Source organism: Idiotropiscis lumnitzeri, chromosome 7, assembly GCF_059441095.1.
Source record: "Idiotropiscis lumnitzeri isolate Australia: NSW breed Sydney's pygmy pipehorse chromosome 7, RoL_Ilum_1.0, whole genome shotgun sequence".
Taxonomy (NCBI): Eukaryota; Metazoa; Chordata; class Actinopteri; order Syngnathiformes; family Syngnathidae; genus Idiotropiscis; species Idiotropiscis lumnitzeri.
The window spans coordinates 15162333-15183425 of NC_142397.1; the positions used below are offsets into that span (position 1 = coordinate 15162333).

The 21093-nt window shown below is 39.9% G+C and overlaps 2 protein-coding genes across 7 annotated transcripts in view; one reads left to right on the top strand and one right to left on the bottom strand.

Annotated features, from left to right (window-relative positions):
* Nucleotides 1–899: 899 nt before the first annotated feature.
* On the bottom strand, nt 900–14670 carry zbtb38 (zinc finger and BTB domain containing 38). Of its 5 annotated transcripts, none has more exons than XM_088301113.1 (3): nt 14515–14670; nt 13734–13997; nt 900–5101 (listed from the first exon to the last, which is right to left on the bottom strand). In XM_088301113.1, exon 3 carries the CDS (start codon nt 5066–5068, stop codon nt 1520–1522), a length of 3549 nt encoding a protein of 1182 aa, XP_088157239.1. In that variant the 5' UTR covers nt 5069–5101; nt 13734–13997; nt 14515–14670; the 3' UTR covers nt 900–1519. The 5 variants fall into 5 exon arrangements, with proteins under 5 accessions (XP_088157239.1, XP_088157240.1, XP_088157241.1 ...); XM_088301114.1 differs by having other exon boundaries at nt 13734–14095; nt 14515–14668; XM_088301115.1 differs by lacking the exons at nt 13734–13997; nt 14515–14670 and adding an exon at nt 9703–9890.
* Nucleotides 14671–15295: 625 nt separating this feature from the next.
* trip12 (thyroid hormone receptor interactor 12) overlaps nt 15296–21093 on the top strand; it is a 32572-nt gene continuing 26774 nt past the window's right edge. Inside the window, exons 1-3 of one of the 2 annotated variants that reach the window (XM_088301119.1) lie at nt 15296–15449; nt 17898–18044; nt 20862–20987. In XM_088301119.1, coding sequence (XP_088157245.1) covers nt 17947–18044; nt 20862–20987 — 224 coding nt within the window. In that variant the 5' untranslated portion in view covers nt 15296–15449; nt 17898–17946. The remainder of the gene's footprint in view (nt 15450–17897; nt 18045–20861; nt 20988–21093) is intronic. The other variant, XM_088301120.1, reaches the window with a different exon arrangement.

The following is a 21093-nucleotide window of genomic DNA, read 5'->3' on the forward strand; positions in this document are numbered from 1 at the left end:
TCGCAACCACGTTCGCCGACACTTTTGCACTTGACGTATCCAGATGGTCTATGGAAACTATGTTCGTTAGTACTAAAACATTGACCTAACGAACAAACGCAATTATGTGGATTTACGGAGCATGTTCTGTTGCCTGGTGTCACACGAGATGTTTCCCAGCCACCAATTGAGCGTGTTCAAATCATAATGCCTCATATACATATACATACATATATATTAGTGTTAGAGCCAGCAGGAACAGGAAGTCAGAAAACACACTAAGAAAATTACAACAAAAGCAGAACTTTAATTCTAGATCACAATAAGAATTTCAATTGAATCACTTCTCTATATTAAATATAAAATGCATATTGGAAAGACAGAAAAATAGTGGCATCTGGTGGATGAGTTATATACAAGCCTCACGATGCGTATACATTTTTTTTTTCAAGGTGCAACATTATTAGACTTCAAAGATTTAAAACAGAATATTTGCTGCATACTTCACTCAAAGTTGTGCATGTCTTTCAAATTACAAACCTTTCCTGGATGTCTAAATGCTTTATCATCTGTAACCGGTATTACAGTAAATTCTTCAAACAACACAGCTTGTTTTATGTTATTCTAGTCTTGTATTTTTGAGGATTTAGCCAGATTGTACTCAGTAGGCAGGACAGAGAAGTGCATGTAAGCACTGCATTTGACACTTTGTTGCTGCTACATTGTAACACATTCAATGTTCTGTTCTATGGTTATTAATAACCTTACTATAATTGTAGTCATCGAGTTTGGAAAGTTATATACTGGACTTTTGTAAAGATTTCTTCTTTTTCAGTTAATATATGACAGTCAGTGGTTGGTTACTAAACAATGAGAGATCATTTCTCTTAACTTGGCGGACAAACAACAGGATGTAAGTGTTTAGTACATGAATATTTTATTTACATTTTATATGGTTTATATACTGAATATATCAAACACAATGTTGGGACTTAACGGTGCTGTGCGTTCAAAACAAAACAGATTACCTCTTCCATCAATTTGTACTTTAATTATTGTAACAGAAGTCTGAGAGTATAAAGTGCAAACGACTACGTTCAATTATAATGGCCAGGAAATCCAACCAAGTTTGTTGTTTTTTCCATTTAAAGTTTAAGCAATACCTTAAAATGTATTCAACTGAGTTAATTCACCTTAAAAAATAGCAAAACACACAATTTCAACTTACTTTCGGAAAACAGCTTTTTTTTTGGGATCCTCCAACAAACTCACATGAACTGCATTGCAAATGATGCATACACAATAAAACAAAGTCTGTGTTAGGTCTTCACAACCTATATAAATTACATTAAAAAAGTCACCCCTCTTGATTATTGGATCAAATTCCAGCAGACGTTAGACCTTTATATTCAGTGTTTCAAAACATTTTGTTAAGATCTGCTGAACACACATTACAATTTTATTATTATATTTTCTACTCACAGAAGTGACTAGATTTGTTTAAATCTCACCGCCTGTAGGTTTCCATGGTTAAAGGGCTTTAGAAAAACGTTTCGTCTTTACACATCCTTTTCTCCGGCTTGTGTGCAGAAATGTGGTTGTCTTTAAGGTCCAATGCATTCTTCGTTGATAGTTTGTGATCGTTTAGGCTGTTTACCTCCAAATTGTCCTTGTGCCTACTGGCATCTCTCTTTTGAGCTTGAGATTTAAAAGCTAGATCTAAAGAATGTGGTGGATTGATTATTTTTTTAATTTTATGTTTTATTTGATGTTTTTTTGAGGGCGATAAAGTGAACAGTGTCTCAGTCGGGGGTGATAAAGAACTTTGAATGTGCGTGTAACCAATATCCTGGCATGGAGTCAAAGGTATTAACTCCGTAGTATCCTCAGTTTTAGGCGTCTTAATGGGGAAATGTCCTCCTTCCTCACAATGCATGTCAGAACTTTCTTGATTGTCATCCTCCTCTGTTTTGATACAGTCTCTTTTGTTTTCCACACTCAATTCATCGAAGTATTCCAAACATGGTTGGATGGTGTAGCTCTCTCCAGCTGTCTCCTGGTGCTTTTTCTCATGGCTTCTCTTGGTGGCAAGGTAGAGAAACCGCTGGGGACAGAAGGAACAGCGGAACTTCTTCTCTGGGTTGGTGCTCCAGGTTGAATTATCAAAGCAGGAGCCATTTTCCATACAACTGTTGCAAATGTAATCATTGCCACTAGGTGTCTCCCCCGGGGGACCCTGTTTACCACAAGTGTGACAGAAATATGGGTGAGAACCTATAATGTGTGCTCTTAAACCTGTCTCAGTGATAAAAGAGCTGTCGCAAATGTCACAGTTGTAGGTTGTCCTTGGGCTACAACTTCTTTGAAGACTGCGTTTCACATCTACCCCACCTGAGATACTGTCTCCTGTTTGCCAACTGTCCTGTCGAGTCTCACTGGCACCTATGTCAGTTCTAACGGTCTCGTTATAACCAGGAAACAAAGCTTGCCTGTGCTTGAATCTCAGCTTCTTTTTCTTCTTTTTAGCTTTGTAAGAATAGTAGGGACGCCAAAGCTCATCAGCCATGTCACAATCATTGGGATCCTCGTGAGTCTCAGATATTAAACCTGAAATGTCTGGTCTGAAGCGGAGCCTGGGGCTAGCCAACTTGTCATCTGGATGGAGTTGACTTTGGCTCGCCACATCCCCCAGTTTTCTCATTTCTCTCTTTTTCCTTCTTGGGAAGAGCTTGGACCCTTTGATTCTGCGGCGGATGATGGCTTCATCCCCAATTTTTACAGTTATCTGGCATAATGGCATTGCGTCCCCATCTGCAGATGGACCCGGGCACACAGGTTTGGCAATGTAGGTTTCGGTCTTTGAGCCTGCTGTTTTATCGAGACTCACTATCTCAGTATTCGACTGAAGCATTTCCTTTGTCATTTTCTCAACGCGTTTTGCAGAAGCAGATAACTCACTGAGCTTTTCAACAGTGTTCAGTGAGTTTAGGAATGTTACATTTTGACTCATGTGATGTGAGTTTATTAGATCAAGAGGGCTACCTTCATTATCCACAGCGCAATTCGCTGGGTCCGATTTAGGGACTGGACAGTCAAAGTTAATGAAAGGTGAACTATGCTCAGCATCTTTTCCTGTTGCTCTCTGGTGATAATTGTGGCGCAAACTTTGGTCAATATCTGTTTTACAGTGCTTGTCAAAGCTGATGCGGGGCATGACAGGAGAAACCATCTTTGTTGTTGCCATGAAAGTTAAAGGCAATGAACCACCATCGGAGCAGCCGCTCACACTATTTCCCTCAAACTGAGGGCAAAGAGGATTGTTGTCAAGTTGTCCTTGAAAATCTGTTTCATCACCCTCTGAATATGTCTGACTGTATGTCTTATATCGTCTCTTCCTAAATTTCATGGGCAGAAGTCTGTATAGCTTAATTGGATAAACACTGGCTTTCAGTCCACCATTGGCAGATTTTCGCTTAATGGCTAGATTGGGATCAATCCCGTGAAAAGACTTCTGATGGTTTTTTAAGATATAATATGTCATGAATGTTTCCAGGCAAAAAATACACTGATAGCGGCGTTCGCCTGTATGCCAGATTTCATGCTTGGTACGGTACTCTGCCAATGCGAACACTTTATTGCAGTAATGACAGGGATAAGCCCTCTGCCAGGAATGTACATTTTCATGCCGCTTCAGACTGGAAAGTGTTATATACACCCGTTTACATACACTGCAGTTGTATCTTCTCTGACTGACACCTGACCTTTTTTTATTTTCATTTTTTGGGGACTCTAATTGATCAACAACAAGGGGGCCAGTCACCGGGTGGTCAATAGGAGGAAACTGTGTTCTGATGTTCTCCTCACTCAGAATACTAACCGGATCGAGGTCCCCCTCTGTGATAGCTATGTCTTCGTAATCTTGTTCAGTCTTTCCCCTCAGAGCCTTTGGACAGTTTTGCTCATGGTTGCGCAGCCGTTTCGAATGAATAAATTCTTTGTCACAAAACTTGCAAGACAAATGACTATCGGAACACTTTTTATGTACCTTGGAGTGAATTGCAAGGAGACATTCACTTCTAAATACCTCTGGACAACGTTTACATCCATAGATTGAGATGCTGTCCTCTGATGGAGGGGGAAGCATTGAAGGACTTGATGCTATCTGGGAATAGCTGTTGGAAAAGGGAATAACAGCATCGCCGGGTTTGTCTCGTTCATTCTGTGCTGAAGTCGCTCCCTCAGCTAATATTGGGGTTAACGTATTATTTTTTTCTGCGTGTGGTTCTGTATGTGTTGGAAATGCATTTCGAAACAAAGCACCTCTAAGCCTGTGGCGTTTTTTGAGTGGGCCTGAATTCCGGTAAGTACTTTGATTTTGCACTAATGCTGCTGACTTGGACACCTTCTTGTCGTCCCATTGACTCGACTGACCTTTTTCTTCAGGTAGTTTGTTCACAGCATATGAGTGGTCTAAGAAGGTGTGGGTTTCATTGATCCCATCAAGGTAAGAGGATTTTGGGCAACTTGCTGGGAGCTGCCCCTCATCTGGTGACTGCCTGCCCTCTTCCAGAGGGGTGAAGGGGTTGTTCCCAGGACAGACCTCAGTGATAGAGAAGGCATTGGTGATTCGTGGTTCTCGAGAACCATCAATCTCCTCAGGTCTGGTGGCCTCCTCCTTGGTATTTTTAGTGCGCCAGTCTGTGGATTTAACACGGTCTGGGTGGTTTTGATTCTTGACCTGTTTCTCTTGCCCTGCAAGCTTCTCTAAAAAGGGAATACCAAGTCGTTTCCCTGCTGCTATTAGCTCCTTCTTTTCCTCGACACCAGGCAATGTCACCTTTGCAGAGTAGATAAAGTTGAGGACGCAGGCAAAAACTTCAGACTTAAGGTCCATCAGTTCCAGCACACGGCAAGAACTCCATGTCTCATTTGTCAGAGCATTCTTGAAGTAGCTACTGCAAGCTGCCAGGATGTTCTTGTGGGCACGAAACTTCACATCCTCCACTACAATAGTCACATCACAGAAAAGGCCTTGTGAGCGCTGCTCATTAAGCTTGCTGAGCACAGTGTGAGGGTGAAAACTATCCATCAGGTTCTGACTGGAGCATCAAATCGCAGCCATCTAAAAAAAAAAAAAGAAAAAAAAAAGAACAATTTACATTAGTGTTACAAATGAACTTTGACAACAATATACCCTTGACAAAATTTTGCACATATTACAACACTAGATGGCAGTAATGTCCGGACAGATAAGCATCCGTGCCAGCAGGTCAACATTCTTATGTAAGTCACTGAGTCTTTCTAATGGCCATACACTATCACATACACTATTTCTAATAAGCTATTTGTTTTCATATATAAATAATTCCAAAACATCAGAGCTAACCAACAAATTAAAAATGACTGTGATCTCATTAAAAAAAAAACCCACTCATCTTGTTCTTTACAATTAGTTTTCATTGTTAAAATTTGTGCAACTGATTATAAAGGAAGGAAGGAAGGAAGTCACTGTTCCTTCACTGTCACTTTGAAAGAGGATTCAATGCATGAAGTTGTTACTATGTCGCCAGTGACACTGGTCTGACTCCTACTGAATCATTTTGCATGTTTTACATGGATTGCTTTCTTTTGTACAAACATCATCATCATCATCATCATTATCACATTCACATGTATTACATTTTGTTTCAACTTCAGGACTATGAGTAAACCATGTAACATATTGTAATATTTCAAGTAGTACAAGAAATACAATATGGCCACCATTTTTTTAAACACTCGTTTTGTTGAGAATACAACAAGCCTCCTTGTCCACTTTCTCTAACAGGCCTCTGTTGTTATGGCAACCTACTATTGCACAGTATGTATTGGGATGAAGCTGGTTTGCAAGCAACGCTATGATTTATTGTTGTCAATTCTTCCCATAAACAGTTTGTGTTTTGAGAGCACTAAATTCAACAGTAGCCTAGTAAACGATGTAATCTTTCTCTCTGCCTGGATCTTTTACTTTATCTGCAGCGGACATTCTACCAAACTGAATTATTCCTGATCACAGCATGTGATGTGCTATGGGTGTAATAGCTTTTGTGCGCTCTCAAGTTTCACCTTGACATTAAGGATGCCATTCCTCGCTTAATTAAAATCTGCTCCACTCCAAATTTAGAAATGTCTTTATACTGTCTTTTCAATCAGAACAGACAAAAACACAGACTAAGCAAATGCCACACACCTAACGTGAGCTTCAACAACAAATGTAAATTGAGATTAATCATGCAAAACATACCTTAGCAAAAATTATGAAAACTTCTGTATACTCTCAATCCCACTTTACAAGAACAAAATGTTTAACGGCTCTTATTTTTATATTCAGTGAACAGCAAGGCTGTAAAAACAGAGTCTCTTGAAGCATCTTTGCTCCTCTCCCTTTCTGTGTGATGATGACTCTAGCTTCCTTGTCCTTCGCCTCCATCCGTGCAGCCCAAGTCCAAAAGTGGATCTGCCCTGATTTTCTCTTCTCTGGCTGTCCCTCTCCTGTCCTTCCACAGCGCGTAGCAATACTGTTAGATGGTCTCGCCTTTCTGCTAGCATCTGGCACGTTCTTTAAAGGAAACTGCAACTTTTATCAAGCATGGCAAAGGGTTGTCAAAAACTGAGCGACGCTACATCACACAACCTCTGTGCCCGATACAAGAGCCAGAGGAAATACACCACTGGTAGCAGAAGTCCTCTGCTATATATAAATTCCTCATTAACACCCCACAGCATCACACCAGCTATTCAGCTGCAATCCAATGCTAAGCAAAAATAATAACGCACATGGTTATTTCATGCACAGTCTCACCCAGTGCAACAGTATGTTACACACAAGCCCTTCTTCGCCTGTGCTTATACAGAGGCAGTGTTGGTAATGCAGAACCGGAGAGAAGATGGCGGCAACAGTAGTCCTAATTTCTATCACTGCAAGCAAAGACGGCTCTAAATCTTTTCACTCACAGTTTCAAAGAGCATGGCAATTCAATGCTTGGGGTAAAACTGTTCTGAAACTGGCGCGATATATACCGACATAGAGGCTGTTGATTGATGCACAAGCAGCAGATGCGTCAGCACTGCAGACGATGGGGGGAGGGGCTGAAGCTGAACCCACCATGGCACTCAGAGCCTCTGAGGATGAAAACGGGGCTTTTATTTCCACAACTCGGTATGGGAGGGAGTTGTCACATGACACTGTGTTCCATCTCCTCAAGATGGCTAAGAGCCAAAACTGACCTTTTCCTATCAACTGTTCATAAAAATAAACTGGCTCGTGTAAAACTTATAGACTGATCACCCAATCTCACAGTTCAGAAATGACTGATGTACACATCCTAAATACAGCTAACCAAACACAGGACGCACATTACATTAACCAGCGGAGCTGCCACTGCATCAGTTTGTGCTTTTTCCACTGTATGGTAACTAGTACTCATTTTATGATGGAGTGCACAGGTGCGACAAAGTATTATTCCTAATCTATCTGAGGTTCGAAATGTGCCAATACCATTTGGTGTTAACCACTCCTGCTTGCTCAATGGTTAAACAGATTTGTCATTGCCAGGTCATTTTAATATATGGGAATCTAACCTAACTTGCAAGATCTTTCTTTGGAAGCTACAGTATTATATTCTACCGTTTACAATTTATTGCAGTGGCCCGTTTCTTGTTGTCCTTCATCTACGCGCCAGTGAAATTTGTCTCTTTTAAGTAGCCAAACAGCCACATGCCAGAAAGAAAATAAGACCGTTGCTCTCCTCCATTATTGCAGTCAGTGTGTCTCATTCGGACTGATCTGCTCAGTGAAATGTGATTTTCTTGTTTCCTGCCATATTATTTGTGAAAAATTGACTGCCTCAAAGACCAAGTGTGACGTAAACTTGACCAACCATATTTTGAGTTGTAAATCTATTTTAAGAATACTCACATTAGTTTTTTTAACACAAACGTCCTAGATTCATAGTTACACCCAAAGCAACGCCCTAACATCGAAAATGATTTTGTTTGGCAATCTCCGGCATTCTTCAGGAATTACGTCATTTGTAGAATGTCGAGTTGCCGGTCGCCATTGTAATGCATTGTTTGATTGTCCAGTGAGCTGCTCAACTGACGTTGTTGCGTTATTCGCCGAAATGCCTCGGCACTGTGTGGAGATGCATTGTTTGTATTCGAGGAAAAATATCTTTGAGTGGCCAACACAAAAAAAATAGAGCACTTAAATGGACCGATTTCATTCTGGCAAACGGAGGGAATGTCAAGCCAGTGTCGACGAGTGTTCTTTGCCTCAAGCACTTCAAAGAGCTCGGTTTTCTCAACCGTTTTGCTTGTGATAAAGGGTTTGCAAAAAGCTATGTGTGATTACAATCCATTTTGAAAAACGTGCGGTATATTGCATGTATTGTGACAGCTTGTGTGTGACTGACGGCTGCGATGTATGCATGTGTAGTGCGCATGCGCTGAATGAGGAGTGTGTGTGTGAAGTAACTGAGGAGAACAAGTGGGAGGGTGTTAAGTAGAGAGTTGAACAGCAAGTGTGTATATATACCTAAAATACCTTACCGATGATAACATAGGAAACCAACTCACTATAACGTTTGGTCTCAGTGCTAGTAGAATAAATTGAGTGTGCGTCAAATACAGCACGACAGAGCATCAAATTTAAAACAATAACGCAAAGCTAATAACCCCAGCCTACACATCTTATTCTTCTAGTCTCGATGAGTCTAGTCTCCACTCCATGTCCAGTGTTCTGCCAAAATGTCCTGCCTGTGTGAATGGTCCTACCGGAGGCTGATTTGACAGCCGCGCAATATTTTAGGTCTCTTGAGCGTCTGGCTCGTACATGTATTGTCCAACGAACATAAATCCAACAAGGTCCGCTTCCTCCAACTCTTCAAATACCTGGATCCCCTTGGATATGTTTGAGATTTCACTTTGTGAGTCAATTTTTGACTGGCTTATTAAGCTTTTTATGTTGAGCTCTGCCAAAGTTGTCTTAAATTATGTCACATTCCTGGATTTGTCGCTGACAGAATCTCACTTAGGGAAAATAATTATTTTGTCAAATATACCAAATAAAAAAATATTTTTTTCATACTTTTTTATTTGTATTATGTGTCACCACTTTACTTGCAACAAAAAAAGATTTAATTTGGCATTTTCTGAACTTACTTCGCACTAGGTCTTTAAGCTAAGCAAAGGAGAGCCACATAAAGCCAAAATGGTAATGTACACTGGAATCTGCACCAAATTGCATGAAGTTACAGCTAAGGTGAAGTTCCATGAGGCAAGCGGCAAGATTAATGGATGCAAACCTGTTTTTCAAGCATTTAAATTTAGTCAAATATGTAACTGTCCTCACATTGTTCTATTTGACCTTTTACCACCACTAGTTAGTCTGGGTTGTATGACTATTTCTCAGTCAACACAAATGTGAACTAAGTCAAGGCATGGTCTTACTACAGAAGACTATAAATCTAAAAATCCCAAGAAGAGGAAATGTTATGAAATAATCTATGTTCATGAACAATGAACAGCTCATACACCCAATATTCGCAGAAAATGGTAATACAGGTTAGAACACAAAAGTCTCAACGGCAGCAGGGTGAATGGTTAACCGCTGTTGCTTGATGGCATTTCCAGCCATGGAAGGAAGAAAAACAAAACACAAAAACAACTTGCTCGGGAGCTTACCACTGGAACAGCCATGTAACATTTGCACAACTTGGCCAGACGGGGAAGCCTGTCCTCGTTCTGGGCCCACCGCAGCGCGTTCTGTATGGGGGGAATTTGCACTGTGTGCAATCACGGACCTCTTTTTGTGCACAGAGATGCAAAATGTTCTTGTTTGGCTGTATTTTGTTTCGAGCAGTTCCAATCTGTTCCGTTGGAGGTCGAAAATGTTCTGGAAATGACGAGATATCATGCACGGTGGATTAATTCATTCACTGCTAGTCCTCCCAGTTTGATACTATTTTATATATAATGTAGCTCACTGTCAATGGTAGTGAATCAAAATCAGAATTTGATCTGATTTTTTATTACATTGTTAGTGAAAGGTACATTCTTCAACTAGTAATTTTTAGGTCCAATGGTACAATATGAAACATAAATGGTAATGATAAAAATAAAATTTAGGGAGACAAACAATGGGCAATATGCAATGTGCAATCCACAATATGCGCAACCTACTTCTGCATTCAGCAAAACGAGCAAAAGCATCTACAACACAGGTGTAGAACTCAAGACTCGGGGGCCAGCTTCGTCTCACCACATCACTGTTTGTGGAGCAAATTAGAGGCAAAGTATTTACATAGACTTAATTTTTTCTTGCTAAAATACCCAAAGTACAAATCGTCTTTGCCTTTAAACATTGAGTTTTTTTTGCAAGCATTTTAGAGACCCTTTTAAATTATTTAAAAAGTAGTTATTCATCAATTTGTTATGTATATGTAACATGAGGTGATCACACATTTATTTGGGATCACATTCATAATAGCCCTCCAATGTGGCCAGTGACAAAAAAAAAAAAAAAGAGTTTGACGGCCCTTATCTACAATGTCTTTTTTTTTTTTTAAACACCAGATTGCCACCATGGAGCGACCAAAGATGAAAATAGCTGACGTTTAGGCTTTGCGCATGTTTACATGTATCATATCATAATTGATTGAATAAATTATATATGTACGGTATTTAACGTTTGTTCGAAGACACCAGCCATTCAAACAATCATGTCATCAACGCGTTATTGCGGCAAACACAGAAAGTCAACAATCACGTTTTCCGGGTTTGGTAATGTCGCATTTTGTGTTTCACATATAGCTGATAGACATCTCCTGTAGGTATGAAATTTTAAGTGATACTGGTTAATTTAGTGTTGGAGAGTCTGATAACTGAGGGGAAGAAGCTGTTCATGTGGTGGGAGATTTTGGTCCGAATGGACAATACCCTCCTTTCTGAGGCGAAAGGGTCGAACAGTTTGTGTCCTCTGTTAACTTACAATTTGGCGTATCTGGTGAGTTTACAGCTGTTGAACTGTCTACCAAGACAGCATTTAGCATTAGCTAATGTTTTAGCACCACCACCGGCCACCAAGATTGACTAGATATATTGAAACTTCGGTGGAGAAGGAGGAGCCCCTCCCCTTGTCCAGATGTAACTGCTCATTAAAGCAGAGTATAACCAACTATGAACAGCAAATTAATAAGTGTCCGGAGAGAAAATAGATTACATCTACAGTCCTACATAAAATAGCCTGAACCGTAAATTGATTACTCATGGGTAGCACATATGTAAGGGGCCTCCAAGATTGAAGTATATTAATATTAAATAGATGACGTATTTTTAGTATGATATGTCACTCAGGTTGCACAATTGTTGTTTGACTGAGGCACAAATGTTCCTGACAAATCAAAATGTACCTGAGAATGTATCCAGAATGTTCCCACCAGTTGTGATGTGGTGATCTCTGTGTGCAGTGGAGTATTAATCTGCACCACTTCCACTTTGACATTGTGGACTGAACTGTTGTTTAAAATCCCGTTTGCCCCTTTTGACATAAAACAACAAGTTACATACGACAAGTTGAATGGTACCTTTGTCATGGCCTGAGGGTGTCTATATCGCTTTTTCTGGCACGAGGCAACAAGCTTCAACGAGCCGTAGCCGTTTGTATTCCAACAAGTATTAATTATGACAGTAGAGTTTGCTATCCATCCATCTATTTTTGGAAAAACTTATCCTCACCAGGGCCACAAACATGCAATAAAGTTAGCCGCCATAATCAACAAAAACTGTAAGTTTCGTAGTGACGCTTTAAACACTGGTCGACACTATTTTTCCCACCAAACAATGTTGTACGCAGCTAGTTATACAATGGCATCCCAGAACCTTTCAGTCACTCTGGTTGTGACAATTCACCAATGAGCTTCATCAGGAAACAGTGCACATATATCCGTAGCATTGCAGCCTTTGGAAAGTCGTTTGGGAGACACAGGGAATGCTGCTCCATTATCAGAAATGCCGTCTTACATGGCTAGCCGTCAGCGCCTGTCATCTGTTGCCAGCGATGGTGGGAGTCGGTCGCCAAACAAACAGTGAGACGGGGGTCGCTTTAAACTCAACTCAATAATAACAAGAATACTCTAGCCTCATTATTTGCTCTTACATGGCCGCATGCCGCAAAGCACAAGGATTTCAGCATTTAGGCAGCTCGCGTGCACACTACAATCTGAAATGACTGATGAATATTCATCATGGGGCTGATTCGGGACAATTTCATTGGTCCACTGGGACGTGTGCAGTAGTTTCATTTGTCAAATGTGGCAAGACAGTGCGTAAATCTATTGCTGGCTTGAAGGTTGTCAGTAAAAATTCTGAAATAAACCGCGTTACATTAAAAGTTCAAAGCGTGGGGAATAGTCCGGAAAATATGACAACTACAGTAGTAGAACAATATAAATTGTTGTAAACAAACCAATTGTGAAATTGATCTTTAATTGAATTTCATTGCGCAACTGGCTGGCAACTAGTTCAGGGTGTACCCGCCTACTGCCCAAAAACAGCTGGGATAGAATCGAGCACAACTGCGACCCTCATGAGGAGAAGCGGTACGGATAATGGATGTTTTGTTGTACGGAAATTCCGGTAAATGGACATGAATAGAAAAGCTGATCAGCTTTAAGTAATGTTTATGAATTATGAAAACTATGCCGTTGTCCTCTCGTCATGCACTGAGGGGTTTTTTTTTTTCATAGGTGAGGGACAGACTGCAAGGTCAGAAGCGCTTTAAAAGGACGCAGGACAATTATTTTATGAATATGGACGGAGGGATGATGACGGTAGGGTGCCCAGGTCACGGACGGACCGGTAAAATAGGGTATAGTGCCGATCCATGGTCACAATAGTGTACTAACATTTTATAGCAACCAATATTGATAAATATAAGATAACATACAACGATCCAGAGAAAGAACAACATCCAAAATGTCTGATAGTAAAAACATGTTTAGGCCATATTAACTATGGCTGTGTATAATGTGATATGCAATGAGGGAAAAAAATAAAAACCCTCTGGCCGAAAAGAGGGGTGTGGATTCGGATTTGAGATAAGAGTTTTTTTAAAAGGTGTACGACCAAAAAAATAAAAAAATAAAAATCATGCCAACAATTAACCATGGTGGTGATAAAACTGCTGTGCTTTTGCAATGATTAACAATGAATGCCGCTGTCTACCAGAAAATCCTGCAAGCCAATATCCTGCCATCAGTTCATGGCTTCAAGGTCAAGCTCACTTGGGTTGTTCTGCAGCAGGACAATGGGCCAAAACATACAACTGCAAGTCTACCTCTGAATAGATACAAAATTGAGTTTTTTGAAGAAAATACATTTGAGCGTTTACAGTAGTCAAGTCAAGTTTTGGACTCAAATCTAATTATCACTTAAAAACATGTCAGAAATGCTAGTACAAGCAGAGCAGACTTAATATGTGATACAATTGAAACCATTTGAAATATTTTTGTCTCTCTAATTGAATTTTTCCAACACAAATAATTTATGGTGTGTATTTAACTAATAATAAAAGTCAACTCTCTGCAGCACGTCATGTTTAAAAAAAACTGTTAAGGCTGGGCCTAATCTTAACGGACAAACCATTCAAACTATGTACACACATCCCTGAGCTCTTCCCATGTCACCACAACAAGCACACTTTCTGAGTTGCTTACCCAAAGGTGCAGAGGTTCTTGATTGTGCAGCCTTGGAAATCCTTGTTGAGTTTGAGACCACTTGAGTCTTGTTCTGACTTTGCTCTGGATCAAGTGTTTATCATCTTATTTCCTCACTGTTGTGTAGTAGCTTTCTGTGGAACAGGTTGCTGGCACCGGATCCATGATTCTTGCATTGCCATGTATAGTTAGTTGCCTTGGGAGAGCTGCAGCCACTGCTGCGTCACTCTCGTTGCATCACTGACCCACAAAGGCAAGCTGAAGCTGGGGATGAGGGGGAAAAAAACAAGCGGCACTTCACGATGCCATTCCAGCAAACACATAAATGAGGCCACCATTCTTCATCAGATTGAGGCCTAGTTCTGTAGTAGTCAGGAAGTGGAATGACATCCAGATAGATCCTTTATTATTATGTAATGAATATTTTTTTGTCAACGGTGGGGAGGCAGATATGCGGGGTTTAGAGTCTAATATTAGACCAATATCTTCCAATCAAATTCTGGGTGGTCATGTCATTGCAGATCATTAAACATAGCAAGCTAGCTAGCTGAACTTGACACTTAACATGCATGTCCTGTATATTTAGACATACTCTACACAGTAAAATGACATCATCTTGGTCATTACGTGTAACTACACAATGGAAGTTACAAAAGGAGCACATGCCCAACCTAATCATATATAGTTGTTTAGATTTCCAGGCGTTTTTTTCTGTACGATCTGTTCAATTGGGAATAGGAGACTCTGGTAGAAACAAAGAAAAAATATCAAACAGGCCTACCTGTGTCTTATGGTAATGATCCTTGCCTGCGCGGGTTTCAGGTGATGTATGACGTTTTCTGATGTGTCTGAAATGTGTTGAAGTCTGTAGGCCTGAAATGGGAAACAAAATGACAGCACTTGTTTTGCACACGTTACTTACTGGATCGCCCGCCTACTCGCCTCCTCTCGCCATTGACAGGACGGTACTTTTCTTTGCCGTGTTGCGTCCTCTGCTGGCTGATCGGGAGAAGAACAAGCTGAGACCGCAATGCCAATTGCTTCCAGCAGAGGTCGTAAGAACTCTTTTCTGACAGACATAAACAGGAAGCAAGTGCGACAATTGACCATTGACCTTGTTATGGAGTCACACTCTTTTAAAGGTTTTATTTGTAGTCTTAGGTCCTCCATGTATCGCATTTCAGCATTTGTGACGAATGAAAAAACGCCGGATGACAATTTGATTTGCTATAATATTAAACTCATTCACTCTCAAATAAAATAACTAGAAGAATTACCTCTGTACCACTACACAATTCAAGACAGGATGTTCTTTAAAGGCAATTTTGCTGTTCTTGACAAAATATGTAGGTACTGTGTAAAAAGTTGTTTTTTTTCCAAGAGTAAAACTCATTCCATTATGTGTGGGGAAATATGTGAAATTGAGGTATATCGTGTGCATCCCGCTGACGCCATCGGATAGGTACCAAGTTGTTTTTTTGTCTGAAGTTAAAAAAGGAAGGTGGCTAATTCAGTAACGGCGTTCTAATGCGACTAAAACCGGAAGCTAACATCAGACGAATCTAGTCCCTGCGCGGATGAATCGGGCGGATGTATAGCACTGTTGTCGGTCTCTCAGCTGATGTGAAACTAGCAGCAAGGGCTTGAGAGGAACCGAGAGAGAAAATAGGGGAGCTGGTGCACTGTCTGTTACAACTACAACACTGGAAGAAATAGGTAACACCATGAAGACAAATGTATCGGTTTTCAGTGACACTTGAGTCAACAGTCTTAAGACCTGTCGAAAATATCCACAGTCGAAATTGATAAGAGGAAATAATTATCCACTCTTTGTTTAAGGTCTCGAAACCCGTCTGTGCTTTCCTGTTTTTTTGTGTCTAAAAGGTATCAGAGGCCATTTCGTTTCGCTAGCTTACGTGAACGTGCTGGTGGCTACCACCTAGAAAACGAGACTGTACACTTAGTTCGATGCGACTCAGTTGCAGCCTAATGTATATCGTTTGATTGGTGCAATGAATCCGTAGTTAAGAGACTCACATCTCGTCTTGCTGACAAAAAAAAACAAGCTCGCGACAACAAGGCATGCTAATATAAATTAGCTTCAATGCCAGTGTTAGCTGGTAGCTGCAACCCTCTTGTTTAGTTTACCAGCGTTCAGCGTTAACCACCGCAGACGAGTGTCTCCTGTTAAACCCAATTCGATGATAAGGTCAGTATTTTATTTTGGACTGAGCAGCTGACGGAAAACCATAACGGCGCTACGGCAAGCCATTATGTCAGCCTACTGTTTGTAAGTAAACAAATTGGAAGCGTTTGCCATCGTATCTGGCTAAGCTAGCGTTAGCTTTTGAATAATGCGTTAACAACCTGGTCGTCAGTGCTAAAGTGCTTGAATAATGTGTTGGCACAGGACAACAATTTTCACGGTTTTAAATGTCAGATGTCGCGTGTTCGGTCAACTTGTCTGCCTCTGAAACATTAAAGACAAACGCGAGTTGGCGTCACTGAGAGTAGGACATTGGCCTTCTATCAGCTCGGAAAACATTAGTGATCCTTAGCTTGCTAACTTTAGTTAGCCATACTTGCGAGTTCTACGTACACATCGACACTCGCGGAAGAGATGCTGGATGTGCCTGGTAACTGATTTCTTATTAATTCGACTGTTTTGTCTGGTTGGTTTAATCATCGCGTACAACAGCGCGTCATGTAAACTAATCTTGCGTGAGAGTCCTGGGACTGTTGTCGTTTTTAGCCGGAGCAAACAAACCCAAATTGTCACGGCAGTCTGTATAACAAGTTAGCGGGCGCTTGTTTGATAGTAGCTTGCTCGCTAGCTGTGTGTCATTAATCGCAGTCGATGCTACCGTGTTCGATATGTGACGCTAACCGGATTGTTTAGCGACCGAATGTGTATCCCGTCAAAAGGGCCCTATCTCGACAATACCCAAAAATAACATTTAATGGCGCGGATGAGGTAAATTGTGCGGGCAAAAAAATGAAAAGAGAGAAACGAGTCGAGCACTTCTGCGTGAAAGGTTGACACACCGGTACGCCAACTACGCATTTAACCAAACCATTGCTCCATTAGCTGTTATACTTTAGCCGATTGAGTGTCGTGTATTCGTTTACTAATATCGTGTCCTAATTATAGCCACTCTATCATCGTTGACCAGTTTCGGTCGTGGGATTCTTAACGCGTATACTGCGTACAAAAGAGGGGAAATTCTGTGTTAATTTTAAGGTACTAGCTTAACATGCTAGTCGGTGACTGTAGAGAACTACGTCAGAAATTCAGACCTCTATTATGACTTCAACATATGGACTCCGTTGTGTTTTGTTACTGGCGCATCAGAGTTAACTCGGGTTTGTTTCGTGTTGCCGACAACATTGGAACTTATCGGAAAAGGTGAGCGTGGTCCACCCGAATGGACGAATAAACAAAGACCAGGATGCACTGTCAGTGAGGGCCTAAAATGGCCCTGTGAGCTTACTAACTGTGGCGTATTTTGTTGACCACTTATTTCATGATTTTTTTTCCTTTGAAACTCGGCGTTTCCTTTTTGTCTGAAATTGCTTTTGTTGTTTTGAGATGTGGTTTTGTATCAGTTGAAAATATCGTCTGTATTGAAAACATGAAACACTTGAGAAGCTATAGATTTGATTGATCCTCTTACAATACTAACCACATAAATTTTAAAATTAATTTGAAGAAGCAGATGTCATATTGTCCATTTATTTAATGGTTTTACATAAAATTGCAATCAACTTTACTACTGATTTATTCCCTGTAAATGACATGCATATGATCAACAAGCACCTATTCATTAATAAATGGAAGTCATTTATGTAAAATTCTTCACCACATTAGTAATCAGAGTAATCCATGAGTAATCTAGTAATTAATTTAAATTTTAAGATTAAATAAAAAAAAACAACATGAAACATAGCATCATTAGCCTGTGCTAACATATAACCAAATCAGTTAAATAATCCCGTAATGAATGCCCTGTTTGTTCACTGATTACATTTAAATCAAGTTGTAATTACAGTCAAGTGATAGTGATTTCTCAAATACTTGCAGAATGTCGATGTATAATCTATCGTAGTCGTATCACAGTAACATAAGTATTCTTATGTGTTATCTCCAATTCTCTCTGATTGCAGTGAATGGTAGTGTCTAGAAAGGGTATGTCCCTTCAGGAGAGAGGTGCCAATGTCCAACCGGCCTAATTCCAATCCAGGGGGGTCACTGCGCCGTTCACAGAGGAACACTGCTGCGGCCCAGCCACAAGACCACACTGTCGCAGCAAGGTCAGTTTCATTATGAATAAGGCATTATACTTTTTGTTAAGTAGGTTCTCATTTAATTAGTATGTAACTTGAATTGAAGTTTTTTCCCAGTATCTGAAATGGAACCTCTAAAGTTGAATCTCCCTGAGGTCATGATATTTATTTCAACCACAAGTTTCTGGAAAATGAGCCACACAATTCGCCCACAAACATGGCGTTTGAGCAGGATCTCGTTAGACTTGAGCTCAGCGTGCATCTAATGCAGTGCTTCTTAACCCTTTTGGCGGTACAAAAGCCTGCAGTTTCTTACGTGCATTCACCAAAATCCTTTGTAATCGGACGTTTTTCCCAAATTCAAAACAGACATATATTCTATCACTGCACAAAATTAAACATGGGTCATTTGCATTGAAAACTGTCGTGGTTAAAAAACAAAACAAAAACAACAACAGAAGACACCCCCCGCCCCAAAAAAAAAAAATTCAAAAAATGTTTACTGCCATTCTGTGTCCTTTTGCCGTTGACTTAGGGCTGCCTCACACGATACGATGTTTCCGAATCCAACTAGGACCCGTCCAGCACAAAAAATGTCAGTTGGCAATTCACCCCCGCACATTGGGTGATTTCATTTATAGACAGACTCCTTGCGATGTGAACTGTGCGAGCCTGGATCATGTTTTGACACTCCCCATACAATAAAATAGACTTAATAAAAAAAATGTACGTAAGCCATAAAAAAACATTGTCAGTCACGGAAGATGTGGGTAGCTACAGAAAGATGTGGGCTGGAATAAAGATGAAAAATGGAGAAAGATTGAAAGTACATGCAGTCTATCCCAATTTTCATTATGTACTATACAAAAACAGGACGTTCTTTCAAATTGACAATGCAGAAAATGTACAAACATGTTATGATTCAATTACTGGTTCGGTCTGAAGCATGTTAAAAAGTCTGGAAAAATTTTAACTTTTGTTTTTCTAAGTAAAAGCAAATGTTAGCAAATAACTTATTTGTATTATACAAAAATAATCCGTATGCTGCCAGGAAGAATACAGAGAGACAAACATATTTACTGTTAAGGTGTGTCAGATTTTTTTTTGTAATATAGAGGAGAAAATCTACGGAGGGGGAGATGCCTTGAATGAGACATTCGAATTGATTGGCAATGAGACATTGATCACTGTAATGCCGATCACATACTTTTCCATGGAAATTGTCCCCTCACGATCGATAATGGATCGATCAGAGCACCACTAACGTGTACTGTATTGGCGGGATGAAATTATTAAAATTACGCGATATTAAAAGCACCAAATCTTTGTAAAAAAAAAAAAAACATTCATTTTCCCCCGCTTTAGCGGAACATAGCATTGTGAATTACATAGACCAGTGTTTGTCAACCTTTATTGAGTCAAGGCACAGATTTCATAATGGAAAAAAAATCTCACACTCAACAAAATTTGATAGGTTAATTATGTACCTTCTTTCATGTAGTGGGATAGCATTTGATATTGCTGTCTGTTAATATGCGTCTGGCATAGATAAATGAAGAAAACACATTTTTAAATAGAAAAAAAAAGTCCTATTATTAGACCACAATACCTGCGTCGCTAAGCCTATTGGGACACATGACAATAAAATGACTCGCGAATTCTTTACAATATTGTGCTTTTTTTTTTATTCTATATAATTTTTTTGTTGTTATTGTTCTTGTGTTTTTACAGTATTGTTATTTTATACAGCATAATGAGCTCTTTCTCCATCACACACTTGTGCAAAATATCGTATCGCGAGGCTATTATCACGGTATCGTATTGTGATGTTTGGAAATTGTTACATCCCTTTTGTATTAGCTGTGGCAGGCGGCTGTGTCTCACTCGCATTAAACCTGGAAATATTTTTAGCCTGTGTAAAGACTTGTGTGCATTTTGAGTGGTTATAATTTACGACATCGCCACTGCTAGTGTTCAGTGAATAAAAACAAGTTTAGATTCGTTCCTGCAATCCTGACCTGCATAGTGCCACTCTCATATGATTTTCACAGAAAAATTCTTCCTTTTCTTAATTTCTGTCAACAATCCAATAGTAAAGGCTGATGTAACATTACAGCCAATGGTGATCAAGTGGAGCGTGGTTTCACAGATCATAAGAGTGGCGTCAACAGAACGGTCATGTTTGGCATTTGTTGTAACACCACTGCGGAAGAATGATGATGGTCTCATTTCCAAATTACCTACATACCTTGCATCTTCGCTCTGCTCTACCATCACATTAAACATATTTAAGGTTGAATGACAGTCGGGTCACCAAGGATCACCGGTGATGGAAAATGTTGTATAAGTGATCATTTGAAAATGTGATATTTATAGAAATAGCATAATTGTGGTTTCTTATTGATGATAACCGGAATAAAGATATAAAAAAAAGTCGGTGTCAAACTGGTAGCCCTTTGCATTGATCAGTATCCCAGTAGTAGCTCGGTTTCACTTTCAGAATGTTAAAATTTTACTGCAGATTTTTGAAGGCTTGATTATTGTGACAATTTGACTCTGCAATTTGTTTCAATTGGTTCATTGATTTTAAAATATGAACATCTGAAAAACAGAAATTCTGGTTGACCAGCTTGCCACAGCAGATTGTGTTCATCATTAGAGGTTCCACTCAACATGTCAGATCACGTGTATGACCGATATACCTGTACTTTTAAGTTTTCCGTGTTTCTTAGGCTCATAGGCAGTTGGCAAAAAAATCATTTGTTTGGATTAAATATGATGTTCTATGTGGCTTAAGTACAAAAACCCACACTGTTCCTTGCTCTTGAATTTCCAACCTTACAGGTTGCAGTCAGAGCAGGTCAAACAAAAAGCAAATTCCCCACCTGAAAGTAGAAGGCCTATATCTAAGGCTTCCAAAGCCACAAGCAGCTCAGCCACTGGCCAGACCAGAGGGCACGGCTCAAAAAGGTACCCATCCTCTCTACTTGGTACTTAATTGCTCGAGTTTGTTTTTCACATATGATGTACATTTTGTATCACAATATTTGTGAACACCTAGTTTCTTAGATCACAG

Coding starts and splice junctions, on each gene's coding strand:
- zbtb38 (XM_088301113.1), bottom strand. CDS start 5,068: ATGGATAGTTTTCACCCTCACACTGTGCTCAGCAAGCTTAATGAGCAG.